Source organism: Saccostrea echinata, unplaced genomic scaffold (genome assembly GCF_033153115.1).
Source record: "Saccostrea echinata isolate AGI-Se365-2 ecotype Australia unplaced genomic scaffold, CSIRO_AGI_Sech_v1 ptg000001l, whole genome shotgun sequence".
NCBI classification, from domain to species: Eukaryota; Metazoa; Mollusca; class Bivalvia; order Ostreida; family Ostreidae; genus Saccostrea; species Saccostrea echinata.
In genome coordinates, this window is record NW_026889750.1 from 28,480,365 (window position 1) to 28,505,581 (window position 25,217).

Here is a 25,217-nt window from a genome sequence, read left to right on the forward strand (position 1 = left end):
GGTTCAAAGTTCTGTAAGAACCCGGAAATAATTTTCAAGATGGCGACTATGGAAGAGGGATTGCACTTAGAAAAAGGTTTGATAGTTCAATTTAAGCACTTGTAAAGAAACGAGGTTTGTAATTATATCTAGAGATTAAGTCTTTCAATACTTGATGATTGATTGCTAGTTTTAAACGAAGGAAAATCATGCTTAAAGCACCTGGAAAAGACTTTGCTCGCTAGAAAAATCTTATCACTTATGTTTCAGGACAAATCGTCGTCACAAAATATTGAATGAATTCATATATTATAAAAAACTAAAACATTTTTGGTTGTAAGTTTGTGATAACTAAAATTATATGATTTTTTTTTTACTAGAAAACAAGTCTCTTTGGTTTCTTTTTATTTTATTAACTTTGGTTGTGTTGAAGCATCTAATATTTTTTTTCTTCTTGTAGATATCAACAGAGCGATTGATCTTTTGGATGCCCTTCAAAAAAGTGAGAGAACAGCGTATTTTTCATACATTTCAACTTCTATAGAAGTGATTGGGAAGGCCAAGAAGGTCAATGGGACTATGGTGCAACTGTTAATATTTTTAATGGGGCATTTTGAAAATAAATGGGCCATCTATATATTCTGAAGGACCATTTTTAGAATTAATGAAATGACATACAAATGTGAAAAATGAAAGAAAACACATTTTTATTAACCAAATCTTATTTTTCACATATGCAATGTATCAAATTTATAAGAACCCACACAGAATATAATTTACACAAATTTGTGGATCAGTAACTTCAAAATTTAGATAGAGCATTAGAAATAAGTGAGGTAATGTACCTTGTTTATTGTCCTATTAAGTGCTTCATATAACTGGAAGCAGTATTTGACAGGTTTTAACCAATGAGATTTGTTGTTTTAAAACCAACTGCATTTTAAACGAAAGTAAAACTAGTAAGAAAGTTCTACGCAAAATATTTTCAACTAACATCATTAACATTGCTAAAAATTGAATGTACACCTTGGCGCCACCAATGCATTGATTTAATGCGCCGATTTTCACTTCAGTGCGACTATGGTGCATGACGCAAGTCCTTCCCAATCACTGCTTTAGTATTATCTTTAGAGTAGCGGACAGGCATACAATGAAAGTTTGCGAAAAGAAGTGGATAAAGGCTATCATAACCATAATCTTTCTTTTTTTATTCTTATCTTAGGTTAACTATATACCTTTCATGAGAAATTATAAAAAGAAACTCAAAAATCAGAAGAACTTGACAAAATTTGAAGGAATTAAACTGAAAAAACAAAGTTCTTTTTCATGAGACACACTCAGCATTTTAATCTGGGACAGAGATTCTGAGAACATGAAAATTGATTAACAGAAAGAAAGTGCTTTTTGTGTAGTAGGGCTCAATAAAATTGTCAAAATCATCACTGCTGACATCATAATCTATTATTAAAATGATTTTTAAATACCCTGGCCATCTTTCATTTATTTATGCATGTTTCATCGTCGCAAACCATGTTTAAGAGTCCACAAGCTACCTCCTGTTGATAGAGAGAATCGATGTGAATCCACCGTGGGTTACCAATGATGTGCACATTTGTGTACATTGAAAACGTATCCCACTTCCGTACTGAGATGGATACTATTTGTACCTCTATCATATGGAGAGCAACAATCTTAAAACTTTCTTATTAGTACAGAAGGTGTTAATTGTGACTGTTGCTCTCAAATACATTTTGAAACATACTGAATATCAAACATATACTTGTTCTCTAATCAGTTGCATTCACATTATATTGTTTTATGAAATGAAATAAATCTCTGAACATTTCAAAGTCTCAAAAGATACCAAACTAAAAACTATGATGAACCATATGCACATAAATTTGTGCATGTGACAATTCTTGTATTTTTACTTGTTGTTAGTTATGTTATTCATCATGGCATTGAAGTGTACATGACAGGTATTAAATAAGACATGTTACATGTAAAAACATAATAAATAGCTCGACTCTTAAAAGCTCCCATATTTGTTGTTGCTGTTGTCATTGGTTGTTATTGTTAGATAAGTTCACAACTGTTAATTCACAGGTGGACAGATCCCATCGCAAAAATTAGCAGCATTGCAAAGAGTGCTTCAAAGTGATTTCCTAAATTCCGTGAGGGAAGTTTACGAACATGTCTATCAGACTGTAGACATCAGTGGAAATGAAGAAGTCAGAGCTAATGCAACAGCCAAGGTAAGGGGGGGGGGGGGGGCAACTCCATGTGATCAGTCATCATAAAATTTCATGAATTCAGAAAGGAAACAAGTATTCCACAAAATTTGTGGTAATATATATTTTTTTTAATTTAGTTTAAATTACAATTCATACATGCATTACAAAACTTTAGAATCATGTTCACAATAATATTTAGCATGCTGATTATATCAGAGAATGCATGAGGATATGACCCTACTCCTCCCTTCTCTAAGAAGCACCCCCTTGCCTTTTAAATAAAATTATCCTTCTATGGCTTAGGTAAAATGTATTCATTACATGTACCACCAGTTAAAAAAGTGAGGCAAACATTTTGTGAAAAATATGTTCACTCAATAAAAAAAAATTCATATGATGGATTTCCTCATCTGCAATCAGAGAGACACTGTCATGAATTTTTTTTTTCATTATTGTCTCATAAAACTGCACTACAGGTAAATTTAACCCTTGCCTTAAAGTAATACATGTATGTTTACATATGTATCTAATTTATTTGTCATAAACAAAACATTATAATTTACTGTTAATTTTTTAATTGATTTTTTAGTAATAATTTGTATAATTTAATAATTTTTTGATAATTTGAATTACCCGGTAATTTTTTACAAGTATCTATCAATAATTTTTGCGCTAAGCTTATTTCTATCAATGGAAATTAAAAGGAGACAACTTTTCCATCAAGTACACAAAGTATGATGAATGTCTGTATACACACAGAGTATTTTTGCAAGGACCTGTAAATGGATGGAATATTATCAACACTATTTACCATCCAAACATGCATATATCCATATACGGTATACTGAAATAATTATATTCGTTGGGGATTAAATTTCGTTTATTTCATTGTTAACAATTGTCAATGAAATTAAATTCTACATGAAATTTTTATATGACTATATATATTGAATAGGGTTATTAAAAACATCGAAATTAAATGCCCACAAAAACTTTTTAAATGACAAATCAGCGAAATTTTATCCCTATGAAAATTTGTGCTTCTGCAGTATATTTAGCAGGGTTGTCCCTAAGAATTAAAAGAGCAGGGGACAATCAAAAAGTAGAGGAGGGTCTTGAGCTCTTCCATTAACAGAGTGATATGGAGAATACTAGAGTATCTGGGGAATTATGTTATTATAAATGGGGAAATTTCCCGGCCCCTGGGTCTTAGGGACAACTCTGTATAATCACCTGTATCAAAGAAGCTGGTAGAAGAAATAATTTCCCTTAACAGTTATGATATAATCTGTAGATATTATGCATCCAGTCCCAGCATGGGGAGGTTGGAGAGTACAAGTCTTTACACTTGAAGTCAGGCAAACATTTTATTCATTTACCTTTTATTACAGGCAACAGTTGCAGCTTTTGCGGCCAGTGAAGGACATGCCCATCCTAGAGTGGTAGAGCTTCCCAAAACTGAAGAGGGACTTGGCTTTAATGTAATGGGTGGAAAGGAACAAAATTCTCCCATCTATATTTCTAGAATTATCCAGGGTGGGGTTGCTGATAGACATGGGGGTTTGAAGCGTGGTGATCAACTTCTTTCTGTAAATGGTGTGGTAAGTATTCTTAGGAAAAGAGTGTCAATATTTTAATTAACATTTACATTAATTTGTTTTTAAATCAAATTAATAATTCTTACCTGTAATACTCAGTTAGCAACAGTTAAACTAGTATTATTAAACCAATTCATATCAAATAAAGAAACTAGTTATTTCATAAATTGAAAAGGAAAGGTATGACAGACACAGGTATAATTTTTACTAAATATCAATAGAATTATATACATGTAAATGATATAATAGAGTAAAAAAAACACTTTGTGTTTGATAAATAAAATTTCAGTATTACTATGATATCTGTATACTATTATTTAAAATTTTGAATGCATTGTTTGTTTAGAGTGTTGAAGGAGAGCATCATGAAAAAGCTGTTGAACTTCTTAAACAGGCCAAAGGTAATTCTATGTCAATATATCCATATTTGTTTTTTAGATTATCTTTACTGAAGATATTAGTGGTAAAAATTCTTATCTCAGCCATCTACTGTTTTGTTTGTTTTTAGCTCACCTGAGCTGAATGCTCAAGTGAGTTTTTTTTTGATCAAAGGGTGTCCAACATCCATTTGTCATGTGTCATGTGTAGTCTGTAAACTTTTCACATTTTCAACTTCTTCTCAAGAACCACTAGGCCAATTTCAACCAAACTTGCCACAAAGCATCCTTGGGTGAAGGGGGGTTCAAATTTGTTAAGATGAAGGACTATACTGCTTTTTAAGGGGAGGTAATTAAGAACAAGTGAAAATTTAATGACATCTTTTAAAAATCTTCTTCTCAATAACCACTAGGCTAAAAAAGATGAAACTTTTGTGAAAGCTTTATTACATAGTGTAGATTCAAATCATGATCCCCAGGGGTAGGGCTAGGCCACCATGGGCAATCAAAGTTTTACAAAGTAATATATAGGATGAATCTTCAAAAAAAAATCTACTCAAGAACAGTAAAACTCTATAATATTACTATGGAAGCATCTTCAAATACATGTAACATAGATTTAAGTTTGTTCAAATCATGATCCTGAGGGGTAGGATGGGGCCATCAAAGTATTGATACACTGAAGTATATTTAAAAAAATAAAATGTAATGTTTATCAGTTTGATATGCTGCATGTTGACCCTTTTCTGCTTAGATTTGAATTGGAATTTAATTACAAAATTTAAATTTATCTGTCTCACTTTTTAGCTCACCTGAGCTGAAAGATTATTCATATTTATTATGAAGCATCATCAGGTAGTGTAGATTCAAGTTTGTTCAAATCATGACCCCCCGGGGGTAGGTTGGGGTCACAATTGGGGATCAAAGTTTTACAAAGGAATATATAGGAAAAAATCTTTAAAAATCTTCTTCTCAAAAACAGTGAAGCCATGATTAGTTATATTGATATGGAAGCATCCTCAGGTAATGTAGGTAGATTCAAGTTTGTTCAAATGATGACCCCTGTGGGTTGGGTGGGGCCACAATGGGGGATCAAAGTTTTACATAGGAATATATAGGAAAAAATCTTTAAAAATCTTCTTCTCAAAAACAGCAAAGCCATGATTAGTTATATTGATATTGAAGGATCCTCAGGTTGTGTAGATTCAAATTTGTTCAAATGATGACCCCTGTGGGTTGGGTGGGACCACAATGGGGGATCAAAGTTTTACATAGGAATACAGTATATAGGAAAAAATCTTTAAAAATCTTTTTCTCAAGAACAGCAAAGCCTTGTTTAGTCATATTGATATTGAAGCATTCTCTGGTAGTGTAGATTCAAGTTTGTTCAAATCATGACCCCTGGGGTAGGGTGGGACCACAATTATGAACCCCGGGGTAGGGGGGCACATTTGAGGATCTTTTATTAGGTCACCTGAGTCACTCAGGTGACCTATTGCTATCCGTTTTTGTCCGTCGGCGTGCGTCGTGCGACGTGCGTCGTGCGATGTGCGTTAACATTTGAACATTTTTAGCTTCTTCTCTGAAACCGCTCAACCAATTTCAACTAAATTTGGCATATAGCATCTATGGGTGAAGGGGAACAAAAATTGTGAATTTCATGGTCCCTGCCCCCCTGGGGCCTGAGGGGTGGGGCTAAAACCACCAAAATTAATGCAATCTTTAAAAATCTTCTTCTTTACTCCTGGACATCAAACAGTCAAACTGTTGGAATCATTGTAATAAGCATTGAGTCCTCTACCAAAATTGTGAAATTCATGGCCCCAGGGTCAGGGGTTCTGGTGCTATGGCGGGGCTATATAGATCACATAGTGAAAGTGCATTATTTCTTTGAAAATCTTCTTCTCTGCTCCTTGGTATTAAATAAACTAACTAAGTATATAGTTATGATGAGTAAGAGTGACTCTTCCAAAATTGTGAAATTCATGGCCCCAGGGCAGGGGTTCTGGTGTTAGGGCGGGGCTCTATTGATTATATAGTGAAAATTCATTAATTCATTGAAAATCTTCTTCTCTGCTCCTGGGTATTAAATAAACTAACTAAGTATATAGTTATAATGAGTAAGAGTGCCTCTTCCAAAATTGTGAAATTCATGGCCCCAGGGGCAGGGGTTCTGGTGTTAGGGTGGGGCTCTATTGATTATATAGTGAAAATGCATTAGTTCTTTGGAAATCTTCTTCTCTGCTCCTGGGTATTAAATAAACTAACTAAGTATATAGTAATGATGAGTAAGAGTGCCTCTTCCAAAATTGTGAAATTCATGGCCCCAGGGGCAGGGGTTCTGGTGTTAGGGCGGGGCTCTATTGATTATATAGTGAAAATTCATTAATTCATTGAAAATCTTCTTCTCTGCTCCTGGGTATTAAATAAACTAACTAAGTATATAGTTATAATGAGTAAGAGTGCCTCTTCCAAAATTGTGAAATTCATGGCCCCAGGGGCAGGGGTTCTGGTGTTAGGGTGGGGCTCTATTGATTATATAGTGAAAATGCATTAATTCATTGAAAATCTTCTTCTCTGCTCCTGGATATTAAATAAACTAACTAAGGTCATAGTTAGGATGAGCAAGAGTGCCTCTTCCAAAATTGTGAATTTCATGGCCCCTGGGTCAGGGGTTCTGGTGTTAGGGCGGGACTCTATTGATTATATAGTGAAAATGCATTAATCCTTTGAAAATCTTCTTCTCTGCTCCTGGGTATTAAATTCAGTAACTAAGTACATAGTTATGATGAGCAAGAGTGCCTCTTTCAAAATTGTGAATTTCATGGCCCCTGGGTCAGGGGTTCTGGTGTTGGGGGGGGGGGGGGCTCTATTGATTATATAGTGAAAATGCATTAATTCTTTGAAAATCTTCTTCTCTACTCCTGGGTATTATTGAAACACATTAAATACATAGTTATGATAATCAAGGATGCCACTTTCAAAATTGTGAAATTCGTGGCCCCTGGATCAGGGGTTCTGGTGTTAGGGTGGGGCTCTATTGATTATAAAGTGAAAATGTTTTAATTCTTTAAAAATCTTTTTCTCTGCACCTGGGTATTATTTAAACAGACTAAGTACATTGTTATGATAAGCAAGGATGCCTCTTCCAAAATTGTGAAATTCATGGCCCCGGGGACAGGAGTTCTGGTGCTAGGGCGGGGCTATATAGATCCTATAGTGAAGGTGAATTATTTCTTTGAAAATCTTCTTCTCTGTCCCTGGGTATTGCTTAAACAGACTAAAGTACATTGTTGTGATACACAAGGATGCCTCTTCCAAAATTGTGAATTTTATGACCCCAGGTTTAAGGGTTCTGGTGAAGGGGGGGGGGGGGGGGGCTTCTATTGATTATAAAGCGAAAAAGCAAAATTTCTTTGAAAATATTCTTTTCTTCTTCTGGTTAAAAAAGCAAAGAAGCTATGTGTATAGTTATGATGAGCAAGTGTGCTTCTTCCAGAGTAGTGAATTTCATGACCCCTGGGTCAGATGTGCTGGTGTGAGGGTGGGGCTCTTGATAATTTAGTGAAAATGCATTAATTCTATTAAATAATCCTGTTTGCTTCTTAGTGTTAAGCAAATAAACAAAGTGATGATGAGCAAACATATGGTCCCAGGGTCAGAAGCTCTGGTGTTTTGGGGGGGGGGGGGGGGCTCTATTGATAATATAGTGAATCTGTAGTAAAAATGCATTATTTATTTAAAAATCTTCTCCGCACCTGGGCATATCTGAGGCAAACAGAGTAAAAGTTTTTATAAGGAAGGGAATTTTTACCAGATTTTTGAACATCTGGACCATTTGGTCAAGTGTTCTGGTACTGGCCAGAGCTCTATTAGTTTGTATTCTACTGAGAGGAGTTATTCCCCTTTGCCATTTACTTTTGATAATTTATCACTGTAAATAATGTACTTGAAAGGTAAATAAAACAAGAGAATTATGCAAAAACTTTTATTGTATAATACAAAAAGTACTTTCATAGTTTTAATGATCAGATAGACTTGTAAGTAGTAGATAAATAAAAATGAGACAAAAATAACTTGTCTTATTAAATATTCATCAAAGACCAAGAGATGCCAATGTAAGAGATTTCAACAAAGGATTAAAATAGTACAGAAGCATTGATAATTTGTTAATATACTGTATAGTGATAGTGATAAATGGGGAACAGATTAGAACCTAATTTATGAACTGTTAATGAATATTAAGACCAATTATTTTGTTGATCATGATCACCCTATTTTTCTTGCTTTTGGGCAACAAAGCTTCACCTTTCAGTTCATTTTATACTCTATGCATCCTTGAAATTGTTATATCATACTCAGGTGACCGTTAAGGCCCTTGGGCCTCTTGTTTTTCCAAAGGAATATGTAGGAAAAAATCTCTAAAAATTTGCTGCTCAACAACAACAAAACCATTTATAATATTGATATGGAAGCATCCTCAGGTAGTTTAAATTCAAGTACCCCCCCCCCCCCCCCCCCCCCCCCATCACCACCACCACCATGTAAACTTTTCAATGCTGAACTGATTTGTGCTTTTTCCTACCCAATGTACTCAGGTGAGTGATGTGGCCCATGGGCCTCTTGTTTTGAAGCATGCATATAAGATAAACACTGATGATGAAACCATGGAAGTAATTGTCTTGACTTTCAGTTGCAACTCCCTCTACAAAATTCCTATTAGATATACCTGTACCATGAAGTTCGGCCATGAACATTTTGGAGAATATTTTGTTTATATTACACTTTTTAACTATAGGTACAGTGAGACTAGTGGTTCGCTACAATCCCAGGGTATTAGAAGAGATGGAGGCAAGGTTTGACAAACAAAGAGTGTCGTCCAGAAGGAGGCAATCACCATAGCAACCATCATAACAATGTTCATCAATTCTCATAAAATAGATCAGAAAACATGGTTTAGTTAAAAAAAATGTATTTTGTACCCAGATAGGATCAAAGCCACCAATGGTTTGATGGCTTGACATTGTTCAGTTAGGAATCAATGAAAGGTTAGTGATGTAGACATGATTAATTGGCTGTCGTTTCATAGAGAAGTTTTTTATTCTGTATTCATTTGTAAATCAGGATATTCATTTGTTAATCAAGGTTCTCTTTCCTTTTTTTTTTTAGCATGTTTTAAAATTTTGCTGCAATAAAGGCACTTGTACATTTTTTTAAATGGTAGAAAGTTTACAATTTGCAAAATATATTGTATATAATATACTATATATACATGTATATTGAAAAAAATATTGGTTGTGTTAGATTAAAGGAAATAAAAGGTTTTAATTTTACATGTAGTCAGTTTGTAATTTTTGGAAACAAAATACTTTTAAGTTAATTTTGTTGAGGAATGACAGGTTGTGTATTGCAGGGTTGCAGTTGAATCATAATCCCAGTTTGCAGGGATGGGGTCAATGACATAGGAAAGTAATTAATTAAATTACAATTACTTGCCCAAAACCTTCAATTAAATTACCATTACAGGGATTTTGAAATGTAATTAATTAAATTACAATTACTTTGCACATGTAATTAATTAAATTACAACGCAGCTGTGTTAAGGCTGTCCGAAGGCTTCAAATGCACTAAAAAATACAGATTTATATGGTCTGTGTTGTGATTTCAATATGAAATTTATGCATATATGTACAGCCAACTTGCGAAGAGAGTTTTATCAGGTATCAATAAAACATAGTTTTGTAATGTCACATGACTTCGGTGATCACATGACAGTCACTTATAATATTTCCGAAATGCTGCTCAAAAATCACATCAGCACAAGTGATAAACAAAATTATTGTGAACCTTTTGTAATATGAATCACTTAATTGTATCGTGTTGCATATAAAAAGTACTGGGGGCAAGTCTTAATTTGTTTTATACAGTAAATATTTCATGAGAACTTCATCTTACTCACACATTTCAAATGGCAGTTTGGACCTTAAAGAAAATTTCTTTTAAATTTATATTTGAGAAAAAAAATATGTACCTTTTCAAAATTTTACCTCAAATGAAAATTGTGTGAGTTCCTTCCATAGCTATATATGCCCCCCCCCCCCCCAAAAAAAAGGGGGCATATTGGTTTGCACCTTGGTCAGACCCATAGGAAGCAAATTCAGTTTTCGTGGGGAGGGGGGGGCACATTTTTAGTTTGGATGGGCATTTCCAAGCAAAAATGCCTTGACAAGCAGAAAAAAAGGTCATCAGATGTAATTACTGAGGGGGCACATCCATAAAGAAGCTTTGTTTATATAGTATACTACAGGTACTTTTGCTTGACAGACATCAAACTTGGTACACTGGCTCCACTAGGGAGTAGATGACCCCTGTTAAGTTTGCAGTCTCAAGGACAAGGTCATCAAATATATAGACACTAGACATTAGACATAGGAAGATGTTGTCAGCTCAGTATCTTGAGAACCATTTACGGTACAGGCATCAAATTGTGTACACTGGTACCCTCTAAGAAGTAAATTACTTCAAATGAAGTCAGACTTTGTAATATGTTTGCCCCTGACTAATAGATGACCAATTGTTTTCACTGTTATTCTGGGTTGTCCCTAAGATTTGAAATAGCAAGAAACATTTAAAAAATAGAAGGGGGTTCCTCCCCCAAGAGGGGACTGAGGGGGAATACAAGAATAACTGGGCAATTATGTCATTATAGGCAGGGAAATTCCCTGGCTACTGGGTCTTAGGGACAACCCTGGTTATTACAGACAATCTTTCAAAGTTTTTTTTTCCTTTTTAATATTGCCATTTGAGGAAGAGGGGGGGGGGAGGGGATGGAAAGCATATATGTTTCTCAAACATTTCTTGTTAACTGTAGAAGTAACTGCATTTGCTAGTATGAGTTTTTCTGTAAGATTAAATGTTTTTGATGATGTAAGGTAGAATCCATTTTTCTCCTTCATATTAATGACTTCATTTAGGGGAGTTGTACATGTATTTTGATGGAATGAGGAAAAGTACAACTGAGAGGTAATCAAAAAGAATGAAGGCATACAAGCTGAGAACAATCCCCCTGCTCTAAGAGAAGATATTTCTCAACTCTAAAAATTTCATGAAAAATCCATAATTTTCCACAATTTTGTTGTCATTATCATCTTTCACATATTTGATTCCTTTATTTTATTGAATTAATTATTGATAAATAATTTTTTTTCTATATGTTTATAAGGTATGTGAGAAGAAAAAAGAGCCTAAAAAATGACTCGAACACTCTCCGGAGCTCGCTGTAAGGTTAAATGCGCTAGCCACTATGCTACAAAGTCTTCTTACAATTAAAGTGTGTCAGTATGGTTCAAATAAACGAGTTTTTTGAAGCATATCTTTTTAGATCTACTGGAGAGCGAATGTAAAGTAATTTGTCCATCATTTGTCTAGTTGTCTGTGAACAATTTTTTCAAAACGCTACTCCTCCTTAAGTTTGGGCTGATTACAATATAACTTGGCACACGAGTAGAATAGAATAAGAATTATATATAATTTATGGATTCATGATTTTGATGAACGTATTGCCATGGTTACTAAAAATAGAAATTTCTGTGAAAGACTTTCAAAATGCTACTCCTTCTACAGTTTTGGTCTGATTTTAATATATTAAGTTGGCCTGTATATAGACTACACTTAGATACATAATTCTATTTATTGTTTTTTTTTATTTTGATGAACGGTGTTGCCATGGTTACTAAAAACAGATATTTCTGTAAAATTCTTTCAAAGGGCTACTCCCCCTACATTTTAACTCTGATTGAAATAAATCTTGCCACAAAATGAGACTACAGAGGGATCATTATTCTATTTATTGCTGTTGCAAAGTTTCAAGTTTAAGTGCTACTTTTCTCTTCCTTTGTTATAAGCACAAACCATTAGAGCTACAGTCTCATCAGAGACTTCTGGTTTCAGAAATGTTCCATTTTCATATAGAATGGGTTCAGACTCCATTATTTTTTAGGAACATAAAATAGATTTTACATTCATTTTCCCGTCATTTAAATATTAATCTAGAATGGAGACCTGACACATTAAATTAAAAAAAAATGGCTCCATTAGACTCATTTTAGACTAAATATGCTTAACAGTCAACTCGAGAGAACAAATTATCAATAAATAAGTTATTCAATAAACTAAATGAATTAAATGTATTAAAGATGACATTACTGACAGCAATATTATTGAAAAATATAACTTTTCCATGTACATGTACTGTGAAAATTGAGGAATATATTGTGTAAGAGCGGAGGGTTGTCCTCGTCTTGTACGCTCCCATTCTTAAAATGTGAACTGACACGATTAAAAAAACTTATTTTGTTTACAATTTCTTGATCTTAATTTTGACAATACATATTCGCATAAGTTTGACAAGCATGCAAAATTTCATCGTCTTATTCCAAAAAAAAAAAAATAGAAAAAAGAAAAATGACTTCGTAAAAATCAAAGGCGGTAAATAGCGTCACGAATGTTTTCCCCCAAAATATTCGTTTGGTTTCATCTCTGGTGCCGGTTCACCCAATACTAAAACGGATTTAAATCATTCTGGATCTAAGTTTACCTAAGAAGGACGGAATTGCAATGTCTGGGAAATTTTCTCTTTCACAAGGCAGACGCTACTTGTTAAAGCGTGTATCATATTGAAAAATTCTGAATTAACTAGGTGGAGGTAAATGCAAATTGAATGACATGAAGATAAATTTTGCATTTACCTCCACCTAGTAAATTCAAACTTGGATATTATCTGTACTGTTTTCCTGTATGTCCGGCCGTCCCTGAACCACTTACGTCACTTAAAAACTAAAGATTTGGACAATTGTTTCTTCCCTTGATTTAACACATATTTATATTTGATCATTTCAATTAGCAATTTCTTGAGTTTCATACGAAACTTTTATAATATTGCAAGAATACACTTAGCTCTCCGGCGTCATTTTTCCCCGATTAATTAATAGATTTCAAACATTACCAAAACAAATTACCATATGCATACATCTGTTAAAAGTATTCAAAATGAAGGCGATTGTTCAAAAAACCATGCGCGAATCGGGGAGGGGGGGAGTTATTAATGTATACAGTATATATTGAAGCAAATAAAAAATTAAATGACTTTGGATCCCCTAGGAAACGTGAACCCCACAAACCTGTGTTTCAGGATATATTAATTTTTCATGTTCTAAAAATTACCAGAAATTCTATTTCAGTGGTCCTTTATTGTTATGAGAATAATTAAGGGTTCAGTGTGGCTGTTAAGGCATCTCAAGGATAAGGAAGTCTCCTCCGTTGTCGAAACGCAGTAGCCAAGAGTGATTCAACCGACATTAAAATCACTAAGAAAGGTGTTAATGAAACTTGCCTTCGGTAGTTTAGATCAACGAAAAAGGCATCGTCGCAAATCATAGCCAAAATGTACGATCCACTTCCATTCTGGAGAAGGCGATGCGGACTTCGGACCGTGGCTAAATTTGATATGATGCGAAAAAGGTCATTAAAATAAAACTTTATAGTAAGTCTTAAAACTGGCCACATGTTACGTACTAAAGCAAAGGTATTGCAAATGGGGTGGGGAGTTAACGGGTTGTGAAATCTGCCTTAACGTCATGTCCCCCCCCCTTTTTCATAAAATCATAGATCCGATAACTCGATCATCAGCTTATCATGATAATGAGGTCGGTTTATAACTTTTATGGAATTATACTACGTGAATTTGAACTGTAATTATTAAACTTTATGTTTTGTGCTTAAGTGACAAAAAATGCAAGAAATTCTGAATGCTTGCATGATCATTTGAACACGAAAGCCTGGAGAGCCGCTCCTATGCGGAATATAGCCAAATCCGCTATATACATAAACATATGCTAAAAACATTTTTCCTTCAACAAAATTTCAGTTTCCTAATTCTTTAAACCATTATCAAAGAGGAGCAAAAATCCATTGGCTGACTCGCTAAGTTTTTTTTTTTTAAAGCTGAACTTGTTTTATGATTTCCCACGACAATTCAATGTAAATCCATTTATAAAAATAGCCTAGAACAGAACGTCATTTCTAAATAAAGATTTTTTTTTAGAAATACGTTTTAAGATTAAATGATGGATTTTTACTGACCACTTTCTTGTTGTATACAATATATCTATTATCATTTTTATTAATGTACAATGTAATCTACCATTTATAATTAAAATATTAGCTTTTGAAATGGATGATGCAATGCTTCTATCGGCTTTCTTAGATATTTTAAGGATGAAATCACTACGCATAAAAACATGAAAGGAATGTAAAACCCACAAATTCAAATATATATTCCACAATAGATTTTTCCTATGCTTAGTCTCATGTAATTTTTCCTATATCAAGAAAGAAAAATTGTAAAATAACGTAATTTCCACTTATCAAGCGCTATTTTTTTAAGCGCATGTTATTTAGTTTAGCGGGAATTTTCCGGAACTTCCGAGAATGATCAAACCTGAGAAAACATATGACAAAATGAGTTTACAATCAGTTCAATTTTTAAAGTTCACAACAACGGAATGAGAAAATGAATCGATCTTTGAAGGATTCTAAGAGTGTCTCCAAAAATTCAAAGGAATCAGAAAGTAGTAAGTGTAGTATTTTAAAGGAAACAGATCACCGAGATTGGCGAGAAACAACGTCCGCATTTGCTAGGTCTATGTGTAGGTGGCCATTTCATAATCCATTTGAGTGTGTCGAATTTATCCCCGTGGAATATAGTGAAAGATTTAAAGAACTTATTCCCGAACAAGACGATAATAAGACAGGAACATGAATATGAGACTTTGAGGATTATTGTGTCTGTCATGAATCCATATGGAAAAACGAAAAGTTGGTTCTGTAGAACTGACCGCTGTGATAGTACATCAGTCGGTGGGCGAACTGTGCCAAGTCTTTTAAGGCTTGATAGTACGGGTAACACACTTAATAAGAGAGAGAATCATACCGCTGTAAATAACAGCATGGCTTCTTGTTTTGCAAAAACTGTTGGTGGCATTATACAAAAAAACAATTTGCTTTCAAAGGATAATTTTGTTGGTAATATGTCGGACTTTCCAATATTACAGAATTCTTGTGATTGTGCTTGTGATAAAAAAATGGCAGCTAAAAACAGTGACTCTATAAACATGCCTGTAACTTCCTGTTTTGGAAGTTTTCAGGGTTTAGCTGGGTGCCTTGGCTTGAATGCATGTAGTTCTATTTCTCAACACCCAACATTGCATCATGGTCATTTTCAACTACCTTATCTCCAATTTCACCCTGCTGTTGTCAGTGCCTTTCCACGCCAGACTGAATCTGCGAAAAAGCAGTTTGTGAAATGTCAAAGCCAAAGGACAGGGAAAAAGAGCAATCGTTATTTCCGATACGGATGGAAAGCTCCACCTAGGAAGTCTTCCCCTGAGGGTGAAAAGGCAGGTGCGGAGACTACAAAGTCTGAGGATGCTTCAGTACGCAAAAAGCAAAAATGTGATAAGTCGGAGAGGACTAGACAAGATGTAGAAAAAAATTCAGAAAAGAAGAAGGAGGAAAAAGCTAATTATAGTAACAGTGGAGATTGTTTATCTAGTCATATGTGTAATTTAAGTCTTGGTGAAAGTGTCGCAATCGAAAATGCTTTAAATGATTGTACAGCTCTCAAGTTTGTTTGTACTGATTTAGACAAATCAAAGCCAGACTGGTTCAGCATTGGAAGGCAAGAATCAGAAATTAAATTGTCGCCATCAAACACAGTGACAGTATTAGATAACTGGGATGATGAAATATATGAAGAAACCCAGTCAGAAAATACCAAACTTCAAGAAGAAATTTCAGCTCTATTAGCAACTGATGATGTGAAAATCGGTTCAAAACCCAGTGCTAACAATACACAGAATATTGGAGATGAGCCAGTGCAAAGTATGGACATGGAATGTGAAAATACTTCTACCACCATTGTTAAATCAAACTGTAATGACAGCCAGAAAATTGTCACAGATGTTGATGGAGTTGATACTCATCAGTGCCAAAATAATGAGCCACATGCTGTGTTATTTCAGCGCAGTATGCATAAGAAATGCCGCCCTTCCAACAAAAAACGCAGTCGAAGGAAAAGCAGCAAACATCCAAAGTCTTTCAGATGTGATCAGGGTCAAAAAAGAAAATTGGAGGATGGAAATGCTTCTAATTGTGGTGCTAGTGCCATAGCTTTCATTATGGGAAATTGTGATCCACATTCCATTTTAGACAGTGATAGTGAGTTTTCATTTGACAGTGATGAAGATTCCTGTGAGTCTATGGAGGATGATATTGACTTTCAATTTGCTGACCCTCTTAGTTTCTGTGAGAAAGCGATTTTCCCTACCAAGTCCAGTCCAGGCCAAGAGGTCAGTCAAGCTGTCAGTGCAGCAAATCGAGCCTGGCATATTGGGTCTCAAGAGTCTAGCCCCAAAGATGCTCAGCTGGAAAATAAGAAGGTATGTATCTGGGAAAACTGATTTGTTGGATCATGCTAAAAGAAACTGTATACAAGTAGGTCTCTGTAAAAAAAATAAAAAAGAAAATTGAAGAAATCTTCAGTTTACTGTGAAAAGTATACATGCATCTATTATATGATTTTTGTTATTTAGGTGTTAATAATTGCAATGAGGCAGAATAATTGAAAGATAAAAATTGCTGTTTTTCAGGTACATTTTGCAAGAGCAGAGAATCTTACAGTAACTCATGAAGCAGATGAATGGAACCGCAAAGGACATTGGGAGGAATATGCAAGAGATAGAGAACGATTTAAACGAAGAATAGAAGAACTTCAGAGAGTATTAGATCCTGTTCTGAAACAGAAACATCGTGAACATGTGTATAAGAAACTTCATACTGCTTGAATGAGTTGTATGATCACAAATTGAGAATGATACAAAATGCTTGGTTGTGCATCATATTCAAAGCAATGCAATTTTTGTTGGCTTTTTCTTTTCAAAATTTAAGTTCAACAATTTTAAGAATTCATAGGAACAGGGGATTATAATCTGCAATTTTTTAACATTCAGCAATTTAGATGATTGGAGAAATTTGTGATTTAGATTGCATATGAGAAAAGGTATTTGATTTTAATCAAGCTTCTTGGAATTCTTTGATGCTGTCCTTAACTTACATTTTATGCACATTATATTACTGTGTTTAGTTTTACTGTGAATATTAGCATTAAAATATTTATTGTTGATTGAGTTGTTTTTTTTCCAATTAAAGGCCGAGGTTTTCAACCGGTCGGTTTTCCTCAGGTAAATTTGGTGTGGGGTGGAGCTTAATTGATACGGCTGTGAAGCCCCGAGGAAACCAAGCTGGCTTGTATATACCTACCTATATACACAGGATGTTACCTGTATATTACCTGTTAATATTTTACTAATACATATAGTTTAACTTCGCGCGTTGGTCAATCGAAATGTTGATCGTCAAATTTATGAAATAAAACGTGCTAAATTTTTTATGTAGACTGATTCCTTTAGTTCAATTCTTTTTCTTAAAAATATATGTTTGAATAAAGGAGACAATTTTAGTTTAATTTTGTGCGTTAATAAATTTCAAATCTTTTGGTTGTAAGCTGGCGACACCGAGGGAAATAGTCATTCGCAAAACGAAAGTAGAAAAAAGCGCGGTCCTGAATAATTAAGTCTCTTAAACTTTGAAATCCTGTTTGAAGGCTAAATTTTGTAGAAAATATATAATAAATTAAATAAATATTTTTTTGTATAATTCCTATAAGTGATTAACCAATGATGCATGGATGTTTCGTAAAAATGGTCATGGCATCGTATTGTTTCTCCGAGAGGTAGACGGAACAAGAATACAATCACTTGGGATCCATAATTCTAAACTTGTATATGCAATGACAGCTTTTATGAAACTGTTTATTTCTCTTTAAGACTGGTTATTTTACCGTAACTTTCATCACCATGTCTCGAAGAAATATTACACCTCTTAAAATTTTTAACTTGGACAATATGACTATATATATGACTGATATTCTTTTTCATTTATTTAATTATTTGACAGACTGATTAAATATAAATTAAAAATGGCTAATTACTTTATCATAAAATAATAAAAAAAAAAATAATATCAGCTCTGGCTGCTTCTTTATCACGATGTTATAAATTATATGCGTTAGGCATCAAAGACTGAATGTTAATTCAATGATCGTTACGATCCCCAGACAAGGTATACAAGATATACACAACGGCAGGTAACAAAATGTCAATCAATTTTCAGTATCCAATCTCAGGCTTAATGTCATCTGATTGACAGGGGTTCACAGACCAGGTAAAATAGAGGGAGGTGCTTATTTCCTCCCCCTTTAAGTATTTTCTTTTTTTTTAAAGCTCACCTGAGCCAAAGGTTCTGATCAAAATTTGTACATTGTCATTGTCCATGTTATCACCATAAACTTTTCACAATTTCATCTCCTCCTCCAGAAGTATGGGGCCAATTTGCACCAAGCTTGCCACAGAGCATTCTTGAGTTAAGGGGATTCAAGTTTGTCCAAATAAAGGTCCACACCAGGGATGGGGTAATTGAAAAAAGTAATTGTAATTGACTGTAATTAATTACATTTTTTGAAGTAATTGGAAGTAATTTGTAATTGAACATTTTTTCAATAACTTGAAATTGTAATTTAATTAATTACACTGAAAAAATACCATGTAATTTCAATTACTTTTTCAATTACATTCAATTACTTTATATAATACACATTCATGATATATTCATAATATATTGTCACCACTACCTCCCCATTTTACTGGTTTTTATTTTATTGTTAAACATATCCTCAATCCTTCATTTATACAAAATCTTAGGTTAATGCTCACAAAATAATTAAATGATTGGCTTGATAATAATAAACTAGTTTCTTTCTAATCATTATGTAAATTTTGAATTTTTTGATCTATGTTTATAAATATGAATTTTGAACCACCTATCTTAGGTCTATTCAGCTATGAAACACACATTTATTATATTTCAATCTTTGTTGTTTGATCAATAATAAAGAAAAAGAAGGTGTGTGTCATTAATTAAGTTCTCTCTTGTTGGGAAGAGATAATTGCCCTCCAGATCACAGCTTTAAATTGCAATCAAAACAAAACTCCTCTAAAGAGATATTCATTCCATGATTTAGAAGACAAAGCCAATGAAGATAATTATTTCAATTTAAAATGCTCCGCTAGCTTTAGAAAAAAAAAACCTTTCAATTTGATAATTATTTTAACATCTAAACAGATTTTTATGAATGAATTTTCTATCTGTACAATTCTGATTTATGAAGTAAAATTGTTCAACATAGATAGCAATTTAGGATGTTCAGGTTACCTTCAAAGGAAATATTTAATTTGAGGGGTTACAGTTGCGACTCATTTCACTCTATTAAAATACTCACTTTTAATCAAATATCATAAGCCATGCAATTTGTGTACATGTAGGTTTTGTGTGGTGGAAACTACATCAAACTGATCTCGGATAGTTCTTTAAGGAGATTCTTAATGTTTTGTAAATAAATGTTATAAAATTTAATTAAACCAGAACAATACACAATGCCTATAGCATATTATTTCTTGTACTGTTTGTGCAGAGGCTGAGCTTATATACAAATAAATGATGTTCTGTATATTCATTGACAAGGATTATAAAAATTTTCAAAAAATTAAAAAATGTAATTTGTAATTTAATTAATTACTTTTGCAAAGTAATTGTAATTTAATTAATTACATGTCTTACAAAGCCTGTAATTTTATTGTAATTTAATTGAAGAAAAAGTCAAAGTAATTGTAATTTAATTAATTACTTTTTAAAGTAATTGACCCCATCCCTGGTCCACACCCTTGTTCAAGGGAAGATAATTAAGAATTGGTAAAAATTTGATGGCATCTTAAAACTCTCAAAAACCACTGGGCCAGAAAAGGTGAAACTTGAATAACAGATTCTTGATGTAGTGTAGATTCAAGTTTGTTCAAACTGTATCCTCGAGGTTTAGGGTTAGCAACAATAGGAACTATATATATATATATATATATATATATATATATATATATATATATATATATATATATATATATATATATATATATATATAACATTATTAATTAAATAAGCTAATTCAGAGAATTTGTGTCCCCCTGCTTGACGAAAAAAGAGAAGGGTGGAGGATCTTAGAGAAATGCAGTTGGAAAAAGAAAAACAGTTGACCTTTCAGCTCTGGCCTCAAGTCAATAGGGGTCATTTGTAACTTACCTGAGCTGAAAGCTAAGTGAGCTTTTCTGACCACATTTTGTCCCTCTCTCTAGCTGTCCATTTGTAAACTTTTCATATTTTCATCTCCAGAACCACTGGGCCAATTTCAACCAAACTTAACACAAAGTATCCTTGGGTGAAGGGGAATTCAAATTTGTTTAAAAGAAGGACCACACCCTCTCTCAAGGGGAGAAAATTAAGAATAAGTGAAAATTTGGTGGTATCTTTTAAAATCTTCTCAGAACCACTGGGCCAAAAAGATGAAACTTATGTGAAACCTTCTTTACATAGTAAGTCATAGTGTAGATTCTAGTTCGTTCAAATCATGCCATCAGGGTAGGGTTGCACTAAAATGGGGGACAGGGATGGGGTAATCGTAATCGAGTAATCGTAATCGATTGTAATGATTACTTTTTTTCAAGTAATCGACAGTAATCTGTAATCGAAGAAATTTTCGATTACTTGTAATGGTAATTTAATCGATTACAGCTAAAATTTTCAATGTAATTATAATTACTTTTTCAATTACTTTCGATTATTTTATACATAAATGGATGTTATTTTGGAGAATTATTTCCAGTCAGTCACACATAAATATCAAATATAAACCACCTAGTGTAATGTTTGTATTTCCTAACTTTTATTATCATAAGTTTAATAATGTTCTCAATAAAATTTGCATTATAGACCTTCTTGTCTAGTATTAAATAATTCCGAAGTGTATTTCAACCATTTATTAATAAAATATACAGATTTTCGTGTGCATTCTACATTTGACCCACTGTCCTTTTGCTGCATGTCCTTTTTCATGTTTCAGATGTTGAAAAACTGTCTTGTAATAGAAAATTATAAATAGCAAAAACAGATTCAAGTGCTGTATTATATATAAATAATTTGGTAAGTAAACTACATTGTACTCGAAAAAAAAGAAGATAGAAATACTTATTCATATCTGAAAATGTTTAAACAAATTCAAACTTGTGTTTTAGTAACTTTAAAATTTGAAAAATCATTCTCATGTTTTCATTCAAAATTGTAAGGTTACTTTTATATCAGTGAGAGGTTATATAAGTGTCTTTAAGAGAGGGAGTAAGTGTCACTGTGTTTGCTTATCTTGGCTAATTAACTGACTGAGACATCCCTGATTTGCAGATAATGAGGTGTAAACTGTGAACTACCTAGTGTTTAACTTTCATTCCATGGAAGACAAACAATATCATTAAAACAGTTAATAGCTCTCAAAACACTTATTTCAAAACAGAATGAAACTGTACTATTAGTTTGATAACTTAAAGACCCATTTAATTTATATGTTTATTACTAAGAGTTCTAATTTACTTGTTGTTTTTTTTTAAAAGACACGTACAGGAATGTTTAATGTGTACTGTCAACATACGGGCAGCCCAAATACTTCTAATAAAGTAATTCACAATAGAATATTAGATAATTTTTGCAACAAGTCAATAAATATGGAGGTTCAGATCCAAGGTTGAAAGTAATAATTAATTCCTTGGCATATTTTATTGTAGGAATCATGTCTCCACTTTCCATGGTAGAGAATCCCTCATTCAGGCATTTCAATTCAATTCAATTTATTGACAATTACCATGTCGGCATACAGTCATGAACAATAATAACATAAAACAAATTAACACGATTAATACATACATACAGTGAGAATTAATACATACATTTAGTGAGAATGTTAGCCAGAATAAAACCTTAAAAGAATCTGCTCTGAAACTGCAGGAACACATTCAAACGTCAGTGGATAACATCAACATTTACCATTTAAATATTGCTTTGATATTTGAAGGGATAAAAACTTGGAAGTAATCGATTATTAATCAATTACATCTTCCAAAGTAATTGATTACAATCAATTACAGGACAAAAATGAGTGTAATCGATTAATAATCGATTACACAAAATTCCTATAAGTAATCGATTATTAATCGATTACATTTTTCAGTAATCGTGCCCATCCCTGATGGGGGATCAATTTTTTTAAGAAAGGAATATATAGGAAAAAATCTTTAAAAATCTTTTATTTAAGAACAGGGAAGTCATACTAATTCATAGTGATTTTGAAGCATCCCCAAGTAGTGTAGATTCAAATTGATTCAAACCATGATCACTGGGGGTAGAGTGGGGCTACAATGGGGGATAAAAGTTTTGCATAGGAATGTATACTAAAAATAGTTCAAAACCTTTTTCTCAAGAACAGGAAAGTCGTGTTTAGTCATATTGATATGAAAAAATCCTCAAGAAATGCAGATTTAAGTTTCTTAATCAAATCATGCCCCCCCCCTCCCGTGGATAGTGTTGGACCATAATGTGCTATCAGAGTTTTGACATAGTCAGACATACGGATATATACATGTAGGAAAAACAATTTTTTCTCAACAACAGCAAAACTATGTTTAATCGTATTGAAATGGAAGCATTCTCGGGTAGTGTAGATTCAAATTTGTTCAAATCATGACCCTTAGAGGTAGGATGGGGCTACATCTATAAAAATCACGACACCTGGCAGGGTGGGGTCACAACAGGGATCATGTTTTACATAGGAAAAAATAATAGAAAAAATTGGCTGATGAAAAAACAGTGGAACCATGTTGACTCAGATGAGCGCTGTGGCCCATGGGCCTCGTGTTAAGTGTAAAACAAGATGTGTTTGTGAAACAGTAATGTCCACGTGTGCAGTTCAAGGCAAACGTTAAAGTTTTTCAATTGTAGGTCAAACTCCAAGGTCAATAGCTCAAAAATGAAAGGAGTCATTCAGAAAAAGAGGCTAGGTTCAAGTTTTTCAAACAAAAGATTTAAGTCCAAGATCAAGGTCATGAGAACAAAAATACTGGAACCAAAAGAAAGGTCTTGTCATAAGGAATACATAACTAAAAGATGAAAGCCCTAGCATCAACCGTTCAAAGGTTTTGACCAAGATTAAAGTTTGGTAAAATTCTGTAAATTAAAGTCGGTAACCATTGTCCCACTTTTTTTTCTAGGAATACGCAATAGCTTTCATAATAACACTTTAATTATACCTTGTTTAAATGCACATTTCATACAAAATCCATTGATATCTAAATATACTTCAGAAAATTATAGAAATAGAAATCTACAACATTCAATAATTATTATAACATTTTATAGAGAGTGTCATATTAAGCTTTGTCTTGTTTTGTTTGTTTGTTTGGTTTTTTTTGTTTTGGTTTTTCGACTGCCACTGACACATCAAAAGAATAACACTGTTTAAATAGCTAAAACATCTCCCATTGATTTATATTAATTATTTCAATTAAATAACTCCAATTAATAAGAATATTTTAGTATCGGTATTTAACAACACTATGAAATCCAGTTAACTTAGTTTGAAGTGTACGGGAGTAACAACCAACAACCAAAGTTAGATAGGACGTGACAGTGAACACTATTAATCTTTAAGGAATGAATTATATATAGATACTTTTAAGTTCCATTGGATTTTTGTTTAAAAAATGAAAAACTGTACTTTACAAGGCTTGACCAGCAATCAATCTATTACCAAATACAGGATAATTTTAAATTCTTTAACATAAATTCATGTTTGCAGCGCGTTGTTATGATTGTTTCGTGAGAAAAGAAATATTAATTAAAGAAAATTGTTACGTAATAATACAGGCATTCACCAGGGATTGATGCGGAATCCCTCCAGGAAGGGAAAAGCCATCCCAGCAGCCCTGTCTTATTAAGCCACTCGCATAAAAATGAAGCTACGCTAGCTTCTGATGGTTGTGTCATAATCAGGAGACACATTTATCCTACATGTCCTAAACACCTGCATGTCCACTGTTTTCCTGATCTTGTTAATAAGGCCAAGGGACAGCAAAAGATCTCTATATACAACCTATACCAAGAATATCAAACTGTTCATCCTCTCTGCATGTATTCTGCCATTTGTTCTTAGTGACTGACTGCCTTTTTGTGTTTTAATATCATTGGACACTGCTTGTTTACTATTTAAAATATTACCTTTTTGTCACTTGCGGATTCAGAGCAGTATCATCATTAAGAAAGTTAACCATTCAGATAAATACTCATCACGTATAGCTTTGTCTAATACTGGTCATATTATACTATATACCCGATTTTGCTAAGATTGTCTCAAGTCCCTATGCTCTCTAACGTAATATTGGTAGAAAATGCATGATGTGAAAATTTGCAATTATTTCAATAAGTTGAAATGCTTTCATAGGCAAGGGAGATAATTTTCTGGTGATTCTAATTTTCGTACGACTTAACAATTTTTCAAAATTTTTCAATCTTTAAGGTGGCAGGGGATAGTTTTTTAATGCCAAACATGTGCCGAGGGGGTACACATATACATGCGATCCATAAAAACATGTACATGGGGACAGTTTTCCAGGGGCTAATTAATTACACTTCATATGCCCATGGCTCACAAATTATGTCAACAAATTACATGTAATCTGCGTATTAGAGTGCACATGTACCAAAAATGCACCTGGGGACTCCCCAAATTTTGGCTTGTTTTTCCAAGATTTGGGCCTCATTCATACCCATACAACCCACCCCCAGGCCCGAGCGAGCAGGATAAAACACCCAGTAGTCTGTAAATCAATGCAAGCCCTAATAAAAATTCACCAATTGATATGGGGTCATTCACCTTCCCTCTGAGATACACACCTTCTTCTAAGGCCTACTGCTTTTCAGCTGAATTT

General features: G+C 33.4%; 3 protein-coding genes across 3 annotated transcripts in view; 2 read left to right on the forward strand and 1 right to left on the reverse strand.

The window, feature by feature from the left end:
* LOC133188797 (NADH dehydrogenase [ubiquinone] 1 alpha subcomplex subunit 9, mitochondrial-like) overlaps positions 1 to 25,217 on the reverse strand; it is a 186,080-nt gene that overhangs the window by 87,331 nt on the left and 73,532 nt on the right. The window lies entirely within an intron of this gene.
* LOC133174796 (protein lin-7 homolog C-like) lies at positions 27 to 9,521 on the forward strand. The gene is made up of 6 exons (XM_061309929.1): positions 27 to 76; positions 440 to 481; positions 2,086 to 2,234; positions 3,605 to 3,814; positions 4,158 to 4,212; positions 8,987 to 9,521. The coding sequence occupies exons 1-6, from the start codon at positions 40 to 42 to the stop codon at positions 9,088 to 9,090; spliced, it is 597 nt and encodes a 198-aa protein (XP_061165913.1). The 5' UTR covers positions 27 to 39; the 3' UTR covers positions 9,091 to 9,521.
* On the forward strand, positions 14,838 to 17,428 carry LOC133188752 (uncharacterized; the record flags this gene model as incomplete). The annotated part of the gene is made up of 2 exons (XM_061324243.1): positions 14,838 to 16,685; positions 16,896 to 17,428. Coding segments are annotated over 2 exons (2,043 nt in total), but the record flags the coding sequence as incomplete, so codon positions are not given.

Excerpts from the sequence above, each read along its gene's own strand:
- LOC133174796 (XM_061309929.1), top strand. The coding sequence starts at position 40 with ATGGCGACTATGGAAGAGGGATTGCACTTAGAAAAAG. Across the intron at positions 77-439 it reads GGGATTGCACTTAGAAAAAG|ATATCAACAGAGCGATTGAT; the intron begins GTTTGATAGTTC and ends TTCTTCTTGTAG. Across the intron at positions 3,815-4,157 it reads TTCTTTCTGTAAATGGTGTG|AGTGTTGAAGGAGAGCATCA; the intron begins GTAAGTATTCTT and ends TTGTTTGTTTAG.